Source organism: Myotis myotis, unplaced genomic scaffold (genome assembly GCF_014108235.1).
Source record: "Myotis myotis isolate mMyoMyo1 unplaced genomic scaffold, mMyoMyo1.p scaffold_m19_p_24, whole genome shotgun sequence".
Classification (NCBI taxonomy): Eukaryota; Metazoa; Chordata; class Mammalia; order Chiroptera; family Vespertilionidae; genus Myotis; species Myotis myotis.
In genome coordinates this window covers 5754058-5767009 of record NW_023416329.1, presented here as the reverse complement: position 1 = coordinate 5767009, position 12952 = coordinate 5754058, and the positions used below count along the sequence as shown (strand labels likewise).

The 12952-nt window shown below is 56.5% G+C and overlaps 1 protein-coding gene across 1 annotated transcript in view; it reads left to right on the top strand.

Moving 5' to 3' along the window:
• ALOX5 (arachidonate 5-lipoxygenase) overlaps positions 1-12952 on the top strand; it is a 45798-nt gene that overhangs the window by 27437 nt on the left and 5409 nt on the right. Inside the window, exons 5-9 of the mRNA XM_036355968.1 lie at positions 2050-2156; positions 2932-3104; positions 6481-6627; positions 11282-11485; positions 12141-12227. Coding sequence (XP_036211861.1) covers positions 2050-2156; positions 2932-3104; positions 6481-6627; positions 11282-11485; positions 12141-12227 — 718 coding nt within the window. The remainder of the gene's footprint in view (positions 1-2049; positions 2157-2931; positions 3105-6480; positions 6628-11281; positions 11486-12140; positions 12228-12952) is intronic.

Below are 12952 nucleotides of genomic sequence, written 5' to 3'. Positions count from 1 at the left end.
AGCATGGGTGTAGGACAAGAAAGGGTGTAGGACAAGCATGGGTGTAGGACAAATGGGTGTAGGACAAACATGAGTGTAGGACAAGCATGGGTATAGGACAAGCATGGGTGTAGGACAAATGGGTGTAGGACAAGAAAGGGTGTAGGACAAACATGAGTGTAGGACAAATGGGTGTAGGACAAATATGAGTGTAGGACAAATGGGTGTAGGACAAGCATGGGTGTAGGACAAATGGGTGTAGGACAAGAAAGGGTGTAGGACAAATGGTTGTAGGACAAGAAAGGGTGTAGGACAAATGGGTGTAGGACAAGAAAGGGTGTAGGACAAACATGGGTTCAGAGCTCTTCCTGCCCTATGAGGGGCTGGGATAAACGTGATGATTCCGGCCATGGACTGAAGGATGCTGCCAGCCTTATTCCCTAGCTTTGAGATGCTAAGCCTACTGTGTGTGGCCGCCACTGCCCTGCTGTGCCCCAGCACCTCTGGGCATCACAGCATCACAATAACCCGCAGGCAGCTTGAGGAGGATGGAGGCTCACAGAGGTCACCAGCCTTGTGGCCCCAGGCCTCTCTTCCAGGACAGTCCATCCAGAGAAAGGCATTTGCTAAACCGGAGTCTGCAAGCCAGATTCACTCTGAGCCAACACGCAAACTTCAGTCCTTTCCTTCCGCTGGCCAGGGAGAGCCCGAGGAGGCCTCGGGACTCTCACACCTTCCCCTGATGATGCTCAGACAAAGACAGCCCGCCGCCCTGGGAGACAGTCCTGGGGGGTGCTGGGCCCTCGCCAGGCTGCTTCCGTGGGGAGGTTGCTGGCTCTGCTTGGCTCTGCTGGGTTGGAGTGGGAAGGGGATCCCACTGGAGGAGCACCTCTGGCATGGTCCCATGGCCCCAGCCTCTGCCACCCCCTCCGACCATGCTCAATGCTGCCTGGGCCTCTCTGGTGCCAGGGCCCGGGCTCGGTGCTGAGCAATGCAGACCCGCCTTGTAGCTAAGGCAGCAGGTGCGTGTGCATGTAAACTCCTTCAGTGCTGCCCAGAGCATCACAGGGCCAACCTGGTTTGCAGAAGGGGCAGCTTCCGTGAAATTGAAGGAGGAGTGGGGGCACGCTGAGGGAGCCTTCAGGGTATACTCACCCCATACGCTCAGGAGCGGAAAGAGGCACGCAGGGTGTTGCAGGGCAAGCCCCACGTGCAAAGGCCCTTGCTTGTGTCAGGACGCACAAAAGACCGAGCTCGTGAGGAGGCTGAACACTGGAGGAACAGGCAGCAAGCACTGCCAGAGGGAGGACCGGGTACCAGCTTGTTACTCTCAGCCATGCGTGTGTCAGAGAGAGAAACTGAGGCATAGTGTGTCACCGTGAGCACCGGGCAGATCCCCCACACCTGTGCCTTGCTTGGCTTCTGCGGGGAAGCCTGGGAAACCCTGCCCTGCCTCTCCACCTTTCCCAGGCCCATCCCAAACCTGCCTCTTCCAGGAGCCCTAGGATGGCTCAGAGCTCCCTCCGTATTGCCCACAGCCTGCACTTGTAACTCATCAAGCGCCCGTCCCGGGTTATTTTCTATCCTGTGTAATGAGCACTGCGAGACTGTCCTCCTTAGCACCAGGCACAGAGCCAGGGTTCAGTAGAAAGTAAACAAGGGTTAAACTCAACTGAACCGCTAACCCCCCCAAAATCCAGGAGACTCGGTAGAGCAGCTGCATAGGCAATTTGGCCTCTGTCCCTGGAAGCTTGCACTGAGCATGAATGAAGGCATGAGCGCAGACGGAGGCATGCATGCGTGGACAGAAGCATGCACGCACAGGATTGGAGGCACCGCACGCTGTCCTCCATGGCAGGCAGCCAAGTTCTCACCCGGGAGGTGCAGGGGGGAGAGCATGGGGGACACGGGCGCCAGCTTCAGTCCTGCTTCTGCAAGGAGCTCTCCGCAGGAGCTGCCCTGGGCGCGAGTCCCCGCTGCGCAGGCGGGATCTAGAGGCTCCGTCGGCCGGAGGTGAGGGCTGTGCGGGGAGGCCGCAGCCCCCACGGTGACGCTGTGCCCTGCGTGCAGGATGGAGAACCTCTTCATCAACCGCTTCATGCACATGTTCCAGTCGTCCTGGAGTGACTTCGCCGACTTCGAAAAAATCTTCGTCAAGATCAGCAACACTATTTCTGGTGAGTGTGCCTGTGGGGCTCTGGTGGTGCTGGGGAGGCTGCCTGGCAACGGGAAGGGCCTCCCGTCCTGCTCCAGCAAGGCTGGCCTGCCAGGCCCGGCTGCCCAGGCCTGCCCTCGCCCAGGCCGCCACCTGCACTGGGCTATGTTCCCTGGCGCTGCACCTTCCGTATTCCCACCAACAGTGCGCGAGCTTCCAGTTTCCACATTCTCACTGTTGTCTTTCGTTTAGCTTCGTTTTGTGTAAGACATCTGACAGGTGTGAGGTGGTTTTGATTCCCTGATGGGCCCAGTCACTGAGCATTTCTTCATACACCTGCTAGCCATTTGTATATCTTCTTTGGAGAAATGTCTGTTCAAGTCCTTTGCCCATTTTTTAATTGAGCTATTCGTTTTCTTTTGTTGAGTTGTAGGAATCCCTTATGTATCTTGTATGTTAACCCCTCATCAGATATATATATGCTTTGCAAACACTTCCTCCCATTCTGTAGCCTGCCTTACACACTGCTGTTTCCCTGCTGTGCAGTTTTCAGGTTACTGCAATCCCATTATCCTATTTTTATTTTTGTACTTGAGAAAAGGGTGCCCAGGAAACTTCTAAGGGCCAGCTCAGGGAGGGCAGGAGGTGTCACGGCCTGACCCAGTGATGGGCAGGGGGTGGGGAGGCGGAGCCCGGGGTCAGCCAGCTCTCTAGTGCCTGGGAGAGGGGACCCGGCAGAGCCCAGCTGCCCCCCTGAGATCTCAGGCGGTGCCACGATTCGCTTCTCTCCTCCGCAGAGCGGGTCATGAATCACTGGCAGGAAGACCTCATGTTCGGCTACCAGTTCCTGAACGGCTGCAACCCCGTGTTGATCCAGCGCTGCACCGAGTTGCCCGAGAAGCTCCCGGTGACCACGGAGATGGTGGAGTGCAGCCTGGAGCGGCAGCTCACCTTGGAGCAGGAGGTCGAGGTAGGACCTAGTTGGCTGCAGACAGTGTCCAGGCCGGAGGCCCAGCTTAGATGGCCCGGTCACACTGCCCCAACAGAACCCACTTCCTGTTGGCCAGCCCTGATGGCCTGAGGCTTTCACCTTGAGGCCCCTCTGCTGGGCCAAGGGTGAGAGCTGCCCCGGCAGCTGCTTCCTCCCCCTGGGCATCCATGGGTCTGCCTTGTCCAACGCAGGACGAGGAACTGACCGGGAGGTGGCTCCGTGATGCTTGGGTCTAGGAACATAATGTCAATATTTTCAATGTCGATATCAACAATTCAGAGCTCCCTCTGACCTGGGCCCGTAATGGGCCAGGCATCACACTGTTACCCACCTTGCAAAGGTGAGAAACCTGGTAAAGGAGCAACCCTGCGGTAGAACAAAACAAAGAAGAAAACATGGACTTTTTGACTTTCTAATTGGAACTGTTGGTGTCATCTGCTTCTGCCCCTTGGCCCACCCCTCCCGCCCTCCCCTCGCCCCTGCACTCCCCGCTCCGCCCCCACCAGCCTTGTTCCAGCCTTTACCTGAGGGTCCACCCTCTTCATTCCAAGACAGACATAGTCTCGGCCTCCATGGTGGGTCTGGTGCGACTCGGCTTCAACACCTTCCTTGCTGGGGACTGAGCCCCAGGAATGGCCCTTGGTCCCCAGGTGGCTCGTGGTCTGCTGTGTCCAGTCACCCATCTTGCTTGCTTAGCTCGCTTTGGGGCCCCAGGCAAAGAGGGATGGTTAGCGCCACCTGTGGACAGATCTGCCAGCCCCACCCTACCCACCTGCCTCTGGAGGGCTGCCTTCCCAGATGCACCCCAGGAAAGGCCCCCGCCCAGGGCAGGCAGTCCCCGCCACCCCACTTCCTGAGCCTGCCCGGACCCCGGACCCCACCTGGTCACATGGGCGGCTGACAACAACCCACTCCCCATGCAGGCAGCACATAGCAGCTCCCCCTGTAGATCAATTGCTGGGCGTGTTAACTTGAGTCAGTGCTGTAGGTTTCAAACTTCACATCAGAGCATCTCAGGACCTCGAAAGGCAGAGAATCCTAGAACTGGGAGGCACTGAGCAGCCTTCTGCGCACCTGGCACCCCCCAGGGTACAGCCTCTGCTCCGGGCCCCTGCCATCTCCGGGGCAGGTGGGTGGTACCCATCTTTGTCACATGGTCATCTTTCCTGTGAGCGACGGTCTGGACACTCGGCTGTGGTTTGGTCCTGAGCAGTCGTCTCACAGCCACCACTGACTGGAGCCATCCACACAAGCCACCCCGTCGCCCACAGCGCGACTCTCAATCCCCTGAAGCCATCACCAAGGCCCTGACAAGGATGCCGACCAAACGGAGAGGACGGGGCATGGGACAGGCAAGAGCACCCATGTCCACAGCGGGATCCTAGAATGTAGAACGGGGAGACAGGGCTGGCTCCCTCGCCTTCCAGGATTCCACCGAAGCCCAGAGAGGAGGTGGCTCAGGAAAACAGAGAAATGCCCCATCGCAGGCCCAAGCCCCAGGCCTCCTGGCTCCCAGGCCTCCTGGCTCCCATCACATTAACTAACCTGGGTCCTCTCATGATTTGATTGGCAGCCGTGCCCTATGTAGTACTCACTGATGGTCACATCTGCTCTCAAAGACCTTGTCCAGCCCATCACAGGGACCCAGACAGCCCTGTGACCCACCAGCCCCCCTGTCTCCACCGTCTTCTCCAGGGGTCCCTGCCACACACGCTCCTGGAACACCCCTCTGCCCTGGTTGGCCAAGGGTATGACCCCCAACCCTGTCCCACTCCTGCCCCGCATGCCTCACAGCAGATGCTCAGAGCTCATTGCTGGTGCCACGCGGCAGGGGGCCCGTCGTGTTCACAGAGGAGGAGGATGGTAGCCGGGCTCTGAGCTCTCGGGTCCTGGGCGCCCCTCAGCCAGGGTTCGTGAAGGCCTGTGCAGTGGCCACTGCGACCTCTGCAGGCAGAGTCGTGCACACCCACTTCCCTAAGCTCCTGTTGACCCGACCCCTTCCCCTGCCGCCCACTCCATCACTCATTGGAAACTAGGAAGGCCCTTACAGGACAGTCCTGGGATGTGAGGTGCCGCACAGGGAATGCCGTCAATGCTATTGTAATAACTGTGGTGTCAGGCGGTTCTAGACTTATCCCAGGATCACTTCGTAAGTTATACCAATGTCTAACCACTATGCTGTACACCTGAAACACGCACACACACATGCACACACACACATGCACACACACACATGAACACACGCACATGCACACACACACACATGGAAGGCTTAAGAAGAGCTGCTTGCCCTCTACCCAAACTCCAAGTTCTGGCCTGACTGGCCCCGCCCATGCAATGGAAGCTGGGACACTGGGGGTGAGGGGGTGTCTCTTAGAGGACGGGAGAGTAGTCTGGGAAGGGCAGTTTTCTGCCTCCCAAGCCCCAGGCACATTTGTTCTGCAGTGAAGCAGAGTAACTACAGAGAAGGGTGCCCATTAGGAGTAGCCAGTCAGTGATCTCACGCCACGTGGCCCTTCCCACCGCGCCACCAGCTCCGACAGGTCACTGAGCCCACCACTCCTGCAGACCCCCGCCCTGCAGCTCCTCCGGGCCCCGGGAGAGCATCCCCAGCCAAAGGCCCTGTCTGGACCCTGCAGATGCCTGCCTGCCTCTGTAGACCCCACCCCTGCAGAGCCTCCCGCCCCCAAAGGGCCTCCCAGGCAGCACCTCACTCTGTTTTGACCCCACGCACACCTCCTGCTCTCCCCGAGGGTGACCCTGAGTGGAGTTTGCCTGGTTGTGAACTTTATGTGTCTGCACGGACACTCTGCTATTGGACTCACCGATTTCATCTAAACCAGTGGTTCTCAACCTTCTGGCCCTTTAATACAGTTCCTCATGTTGTGACCCAACCATAAAATTATTTTTGTTGCTACTTCATAACTGTAATGTTGCTACAGTTATGAATCGTAATGTAAGTATCTGATATGCAGGATGGTCTTGGGCGACCCCTGTGAAAGGGTCGTTCGACCGCCAAAGGGGTCGCGACCCACAGGTTGAGAACCACTGATCTAAACGCTGTCTGCTTTCTTCTCATTAAACTGTCCCCCTGGGCGGCCTTTCCGCGTCTTCCTTAAGGAGCAGGAGACTTCAGTACAGCAACTGCAGCCGGGCCCTGCCACGCCCTCACCTTGTGAGGAAGCCTCTGCAGCCTGAAGCTCCTGGCGCGAGGCAGCCCCTGAGCTGGGGCACGAGGAACCACAAACCCCTCCGCTGAGCGAGGGCCCCGGAGCAGCCGTCCCGCCCTCCGGCCTCACTCCAGGGCAGTCTCTGGCCAACCCTGATGTGGACACATTTCCTCTCGCTCCTGCAGCAAGGGAACATCTTCATCGTGGACTTTGAGCTGCTGGACGGCATCGATGCCAACAAAACAGACCCCTGCACGCTGCAGTTCCTGGCCGCCCCCATCTGCTTGCTGTACAAGAACCTGGTCAACAAGATGGTCCCCATCGCCATCCAGGTAGGCCCCCGCCCCTCCTTGCTGGGCTTCCCCCTCAGCAGACAGGGCTCGGGGAGGCAGCTTGGGTGGCTCACTCGAGCCTCCAGAGGCAGGGGCAGCTCTGCCGGCGTCTCCTAAGGAGGCAGAAAGCTCTGCCAGGCAGGCGGCAAACAAGCACCAGGGCTTCCTGCCAGGCGTGGGGAGCGCTGTCCCCTGGGCAGGGAGGGCTCCACTCCCCAAGACCCACTTGAGGAATTCCTGGCAGGGTGAGCTGTCTGCAGAGACCTGCCCTGGGATAACACACTTCACCCCAACCTGGGCAGGGCCCCAAATCACAGTGTCAACAGGGGCCAGGCAGGGAAAGCTGCGACGTGAGCCGCACACTGAGCCCCGGGAGGCAGCATGGAGCCTGGGCCAGGAGCCATGAGCGCCTGGGGGCCGTCTGGGGGAGGCGGGTGGGGTAGAGTTTCATCCCTCCCCTTCCTGGCTGCCCTCTGCCTCCTCACAGCACCAGCATCTGTGACACTGGGAGCTGGTGTCCAGCCAGCAGGAAACAACAGCAGGTGGGACCTGGCAGAGGTCCTGGGGGTGGGCTGCCCAGGGGCCCATGGTGGACAGGCCGACAAGCATTCAGCAAACAGCACTTTGAGCCGACCCGAGCCTGACATTGGGGCTAGAGACGTCATAGCCACTGATTTTGCCAGGTGCTAACCACATGCCAGGACTGCCCCTAAGGGTTAACCCATGTGGTCCGCAATCCCTTATCCTCAGTCCTGAAATCTAAAAAGTTCTAACACTGCTAGGCTTTTCAAAAATTGGCAGCAAATTCGTTGGTAGCAAAACTTGCTCTGAACCAATAGGAGAGGCTATTAAAGGCTTTGTCCCTTTCATTGTGAAATTCATATGCCACGGCAGGAACATAATATATTTGATTGTAAAACATACGTTGCCCAGACCTGGGTGGGAGAAAGAGGCGTCACACGATGAAGTATGTGCACCGCTAAAGTCTTAACAATCCTGCGTGCTGAAACATGTAGCCACCAGGGGTTCCAGGAAGGACCTGCCTCTAGTCATGTAATCATCGCTATACCCCTGCAAGGTAGGCGGACACTATTGCTAGGGACCGTTTACCTCAGAGAGGGAAACTGAGGCACAGATTCACACAGTCAGAAGCAAAGCTGGGACTCACGCCAGGCCTTCTGGCTCCAAGTCAGTGCTCCCCTGACCCCCAGTCCCAGGGCACGTTTCCTGCGGGAGCGTTCCAGCCGTCACAGAGAGAAGTGCTGTGCACCCGGTAAGGGACCGGTGATGTAAGAGGAATCAGCAGCCAGGAGAGCAAGGCGTGGCCACTCCCAGTGGTGCGCCCCAACACAGTCGGTGCCCCAGGGCCCTCGGGGTGGCCTGGGTTGGGGCCTGGCTTGAGGCCCAGCTCTGCCACTTGCGTACAGGCCATGGGCCTTGGGCAAGTCACGGGATGTCCGTGAATCTCTTCCTGCTCCTGACAATGGAGACTTTGCAAACTATAAAGAACCACGCAAATGAAGGCCAGAGAGTAATACATTCAAAATCTGGTGCTGAAAAAGCCCCTCTGAGGCTAATGAAAGAATAAGAAGAGCAAAAATATACAAGATTGGACAGAAGAGAAAGGCGATCACAGATTTTTAAAAAGAGTAATGATGTGGCAAGAAACTTGAAAACCTGGGGGAAATGGGTAAAAACCAAGCAAAACACAAATTACTAGAAGTTGTAGAAAATAGGCCAATTTCCAGCTAAGCATCTAGAAAGCTGGTTCAGTGCCTGGACGGGTGAGAGGCCGTGTGATGAGCGCTGAGTTGCAGGCGCCGTTAGACAGACGTTGCCAGAGCCCCCGGGCACATGGCCCCCGGCCTTGCTGAGCGACTGGCAAGACCTGCTGCAGCGGGCAGGCTCCAGAAGAGCCGAGGGCATCAAGTGACAGATGCAGGATTGAGAGACTCTGACAACGGTGTTCATGCCAACGATGAAGAGCGAACGCAGCAGTGTCAGACGTGACCCATTGTCACAACCACCCAAATGTATCCCAGATGCCTCTGTATCGGCCTAATTCACACGCCTACACGGAAAACATTCTGGTTGTACCAACTGAAACCGAAAGGAAATGGAATAACACAACTAAAATTAAAATAATGAAAGAAATTACCTCCATGTGATGAAGTCAGGAAATATTCATTAAAATCAGAAACAAGAATGCTTAATGAACAAAGCAGCTAAACTAACGGAAACAGATACAGAGGACAGACTGCCGGCTGCCAGAGGGGAGGGGGCTGAGTGAGAAAGTGAAGGGATTAAGCAAAAACCAACAGCTCATAGACACACAGCAGACGGTGATTGCCAGGGGGAAGGGGGGGGAAGGAAGGCAGGAGAGGGTAAAGGGGATAAGGGTGACGGAAGGAGACGTGGCTTGGGTGGTGGACACACATTGCAGTATGCAGATGATGCCTGCAGAATTATACACCTGACACCTATACAATTTCATTAACCACGGCCACCCCAATGAATTCCATAAAAATGAAAAAAACAAAAACACAAGAACATCATGTCATATCACCATTGTTATTGAACATTGTCCTGGATGTGATAAACAAGAAAATAAAATAATAAACATGTAAAAAAAAAAAACCCAGAGAAGACTAACTAATTTTGGTGGACTTAGAAAGCCTAAGAGACTCTAATTTTTTAAAGAGCTACTAGAATTAGTAAGTTAATTTAGCAAGGTGTCAATAAATGTACTCCTCAAAACACCATTAGCTTTACTGCATGCTAACAATAATAAAATATATTACCCATATAAAGAATGTAAATATCTCATTAGTAATTTTGTATTATTTTTATGTTGAATGATAATATTTTAGATATATTAGGTAAAGTAAATGTTATTATTAACATAAACTTCACCTGTTTCTTCTTACTTTTATGACTGTGGACGCCTGAAAATGTAAAATTCTATCTGTGGCTTGCATTATTTTTCTATTGGACACTGCTGCTTTTGAGAGGGAAGCCGGGACATTGCCTTCCAAAACCTTTAGTATGACCTTGAGGCGCCCACTCGGTGCTGCCCCCGCATGGCAAGCAGCTGGGTCACTCAGCTATAGCCAGACTGAGCTGGGAGGGCCGCCCGCCCAGTGAGCCAAGCTCCACTCAGCCCAACCCTCGCCTGCTCCGGCAGCTGGACTGCCGCTCCCCAGTCTTCGGTGTCGTGGTAAATGTCCCCCCCAAGCCTGTCCTCTCTGGAAGAGGACCCACATGACACCTGCCGAGGGGTCCTGAAGCTGAGCAGCGTGATGATGCCGTGACGACTGACATGGCGCAGCTCAGCGCCCGTGGCCTGGCGAAGGGGGGGATGCAGGGAGGGGTCCCATGTCAGCGGCCAGGCCAGCGAGTGAGGGGCTTTCTTTTCAGGCGTTAGGAGGTGACTGCGTGTTTTTAAAAAATGGGCGTAACATTTCCTTTTTAGAAAAAATATCACCTTGGCCCAGTGTGGGGTAGCAACTGGAGAGGGAAGACAGCAGAGGGAGACCACTCTGCTAGGGAGGCCCTGGCCAGAGGTCTGGGCTAAAGGGACAGCGGCCCGGGCCACTGCATCGTGAGGGACAAGAGTCCTGGGAACCAGAGGCGGCCGGGCGAGCAGGGAGCCAGGAGCAGGCCCTGAGGCAGAGCCTGGGGACAGAGCATTTAAGGGGAGAGCAGAGGAAGGGACTGCAGGAGACCAAGGGCAGCGGGAACCAGGAAGGAGTGAGCGGTGGGAAAGGCAAGAGGGGTGTGGGGGCCGGGGGAAGACCCAGCATGTGCCCTGAGCACTGAAGGCTGGTGCCTTCACGCCCTTATTCACGGCCCCCGATAGCCCTGTGAGCTGAGCAGATACTGTCCCCTTATTCCAGGTGGTGGCACCGGGGCTCTCGGAGGCTCAGGAAGTTGCCCCGGGTGCCACAGGTAGTAAGCGATGTAGCTGGGACGGGAACAAAGCCTCCTGAGCCACCTGCTCTCCCCCAAGATCCTCCCAGGATTCAGAAGTCCCTGCTTAAGAAATCCAATCAGAAAGAATGTATGCAGCCCTATGCTCAGAGCAGCACAATTGACAATAGCTGAGACCTGGACACAGCCCAAGGGCCCATCAGTAGATGAGTGGTACATTTACACAGTGGAATACGATGCAGCGGTAAAAAAGAAGGACCTCTTACCCTTTGAGAAGCATGGAGGGACTGGAGAGTGTTATGCTAAGGGAAATAAGCCAGTCAGAGAAAGACGAGTATCACATGATCTCACCCATATGTGGAATCTAATGAACAAAATAAACTGATGAACAAAAAGACCCAGAGACATGGAAGCATGGAACAGACTGTGGAATCTCAGAGGGAAGGCGGGGGAGGGTGGGTGGGAAGAGATTAACCAAAGAACTTGTCTGCATATATGCACAGCCCATGGACACAGACAATAGGGTGGTGAAGACCTGGGGAGGGGGGAGCGAGCTAGAAGGGGTCAATGGGGAATAAAAGGGAATATGGAATATTTTCAACAATAAAGATTTAATTTAAAAAAGGAATCCAGAATCCTCTGGAACTTCCTGAGCAGCCGGGCTTTCCGGGAGCTATGGTTTGGGATGAAAGATTAAGCATATTTTCTCTCTTCTATGTCCCAGCTCAACCAAGTCCCAGGAGACGAAAACCCCATTTTTCTTCCTTCGGATGCAAAATATGACTGGCTTCTGGCCAAAATCTGGGTGCGCTCCTGTGACTTCCACATTCACCAGACCATCACCCACCTCCTGCGCACACACCTGGTGTCCGAGGTGTTTGGCATCGCCATGTACCGCCAGCTGCCCGCCGTGCACCCCATTTTTAAGGTACAGCAAGCGACTGCCTCAAGGGGGTGGGGGAGAGGGTTTCTGGCTGTGGAGGGGCAGGAGGGAGGGAGGGGCCTGGCTTGGAGGCCAGCAGACAAGGGTCCTGGAGAAGTGTTCTGGGGGCGGCAATGCGTGCTGAGCGCCTGCTGGTCCCTGAGGAGACGGGCCTGGGCCTGACATCCGGGTGGCCCAGGCGGTGAGACCCCTGAAGAGGCAAATGAGATCCGCATGACCCTAGTCTGAGCCCAGGTGGCAGCCCCGCCACTGCCCCTCTGTCCCTGTCAGCGCTGACTGTTAGGGTGGCTGCAGGCTAAGGATATTCCCACCTGCCTCAGTTTCCCCATCTGTATAATGAAGATCAAGTAATGCACCCGCCTCACAGGGTCACTGTCCGCATTTAGAGCTTAGAACTGCCTGACGCGGAGAGGAGCTCCACACGCGTCGGCCATTTCCACCTTTGTCACTGTCTCCATCGCTGAGCATCTCTGCTGCATCAGGTGGCCGCGGCCCACCTGCACTTCCTCTCCCCCAGCCCTCGTGCCACCCTCCACAGCGGACTGGACGGGGGTGCCGAGGGTCCCTGGGGCTCCAGAGGGGGTCAGGCCTGCCCAGGGGCCCCGCCGGGCCTCCTCTGAGGCTTCCTCTGCTCCCCCAGCTCCTGGTGGCGCACGTGCGGTTCACCATCGCCATCAACACCAAGGCCCGGGAGCAGCTCATCTGCCAGTACGGCCTCTTTGACAAGGTGGGCGCTTCCCTCCCGCCCCACGCAAGGCGGCCCCCAGGCTGGCGGGCAGCCACTTCCCCAAACCCGCACAGGTTTCCTCTAGGAGGCCAGGCCTCTAGGCCCCGCCGGGGTGGAGGTTGGAGGCTGGAGGCGGGCAGAGAGGGCTCCCAGGCTCTGTGCCAGTCTCAGCTCCTTCTAGCTGGCCTGGGCGAGCTCTCCCTTTCTGAGTGCATCACTGCACCACCCGGTCTTCCTCCCACGTGTCTCCCTGTCCCTCCCCACCCTTCCCTCCCCACGTCGGGCAAGTGGGTGCAGACCCTGCCTCCCCGCACCCACTCCTCTCCTCTTAGGCACTAGGGACCTGCCGCCCCCTCCCACCCTCTGCCCTTCCCGGCCATCAGCGCTCCCAGCCCATTTTCCTCCCCAGTGGCATGTTGGTCCCTATGGGTCCCTTACATTCTCCCAGGCAGCACCTCACTCTGTTTTGACCCCACGCACACCTCCCATGGCCTTACCAAGCGCAGATTCTCTCCTCCCTCTGCTCCCCCTTGGCCTCCCTCCTTCCCACCTCCCATTAGTGAGCCGCCAGATGGTCCCTAAGGTTGAGCCATTGTTTAGGTTGCAAAAGACAAAACCCAAGTCAAACCAGCGGAAGCTGGAAAGGAGAGGTACTGCCTCATATCCCTGGACATGTAGGGTTGCAGGAGCTTCCGACTGAAATGGACAGGGGCTCAGAGTTCCCA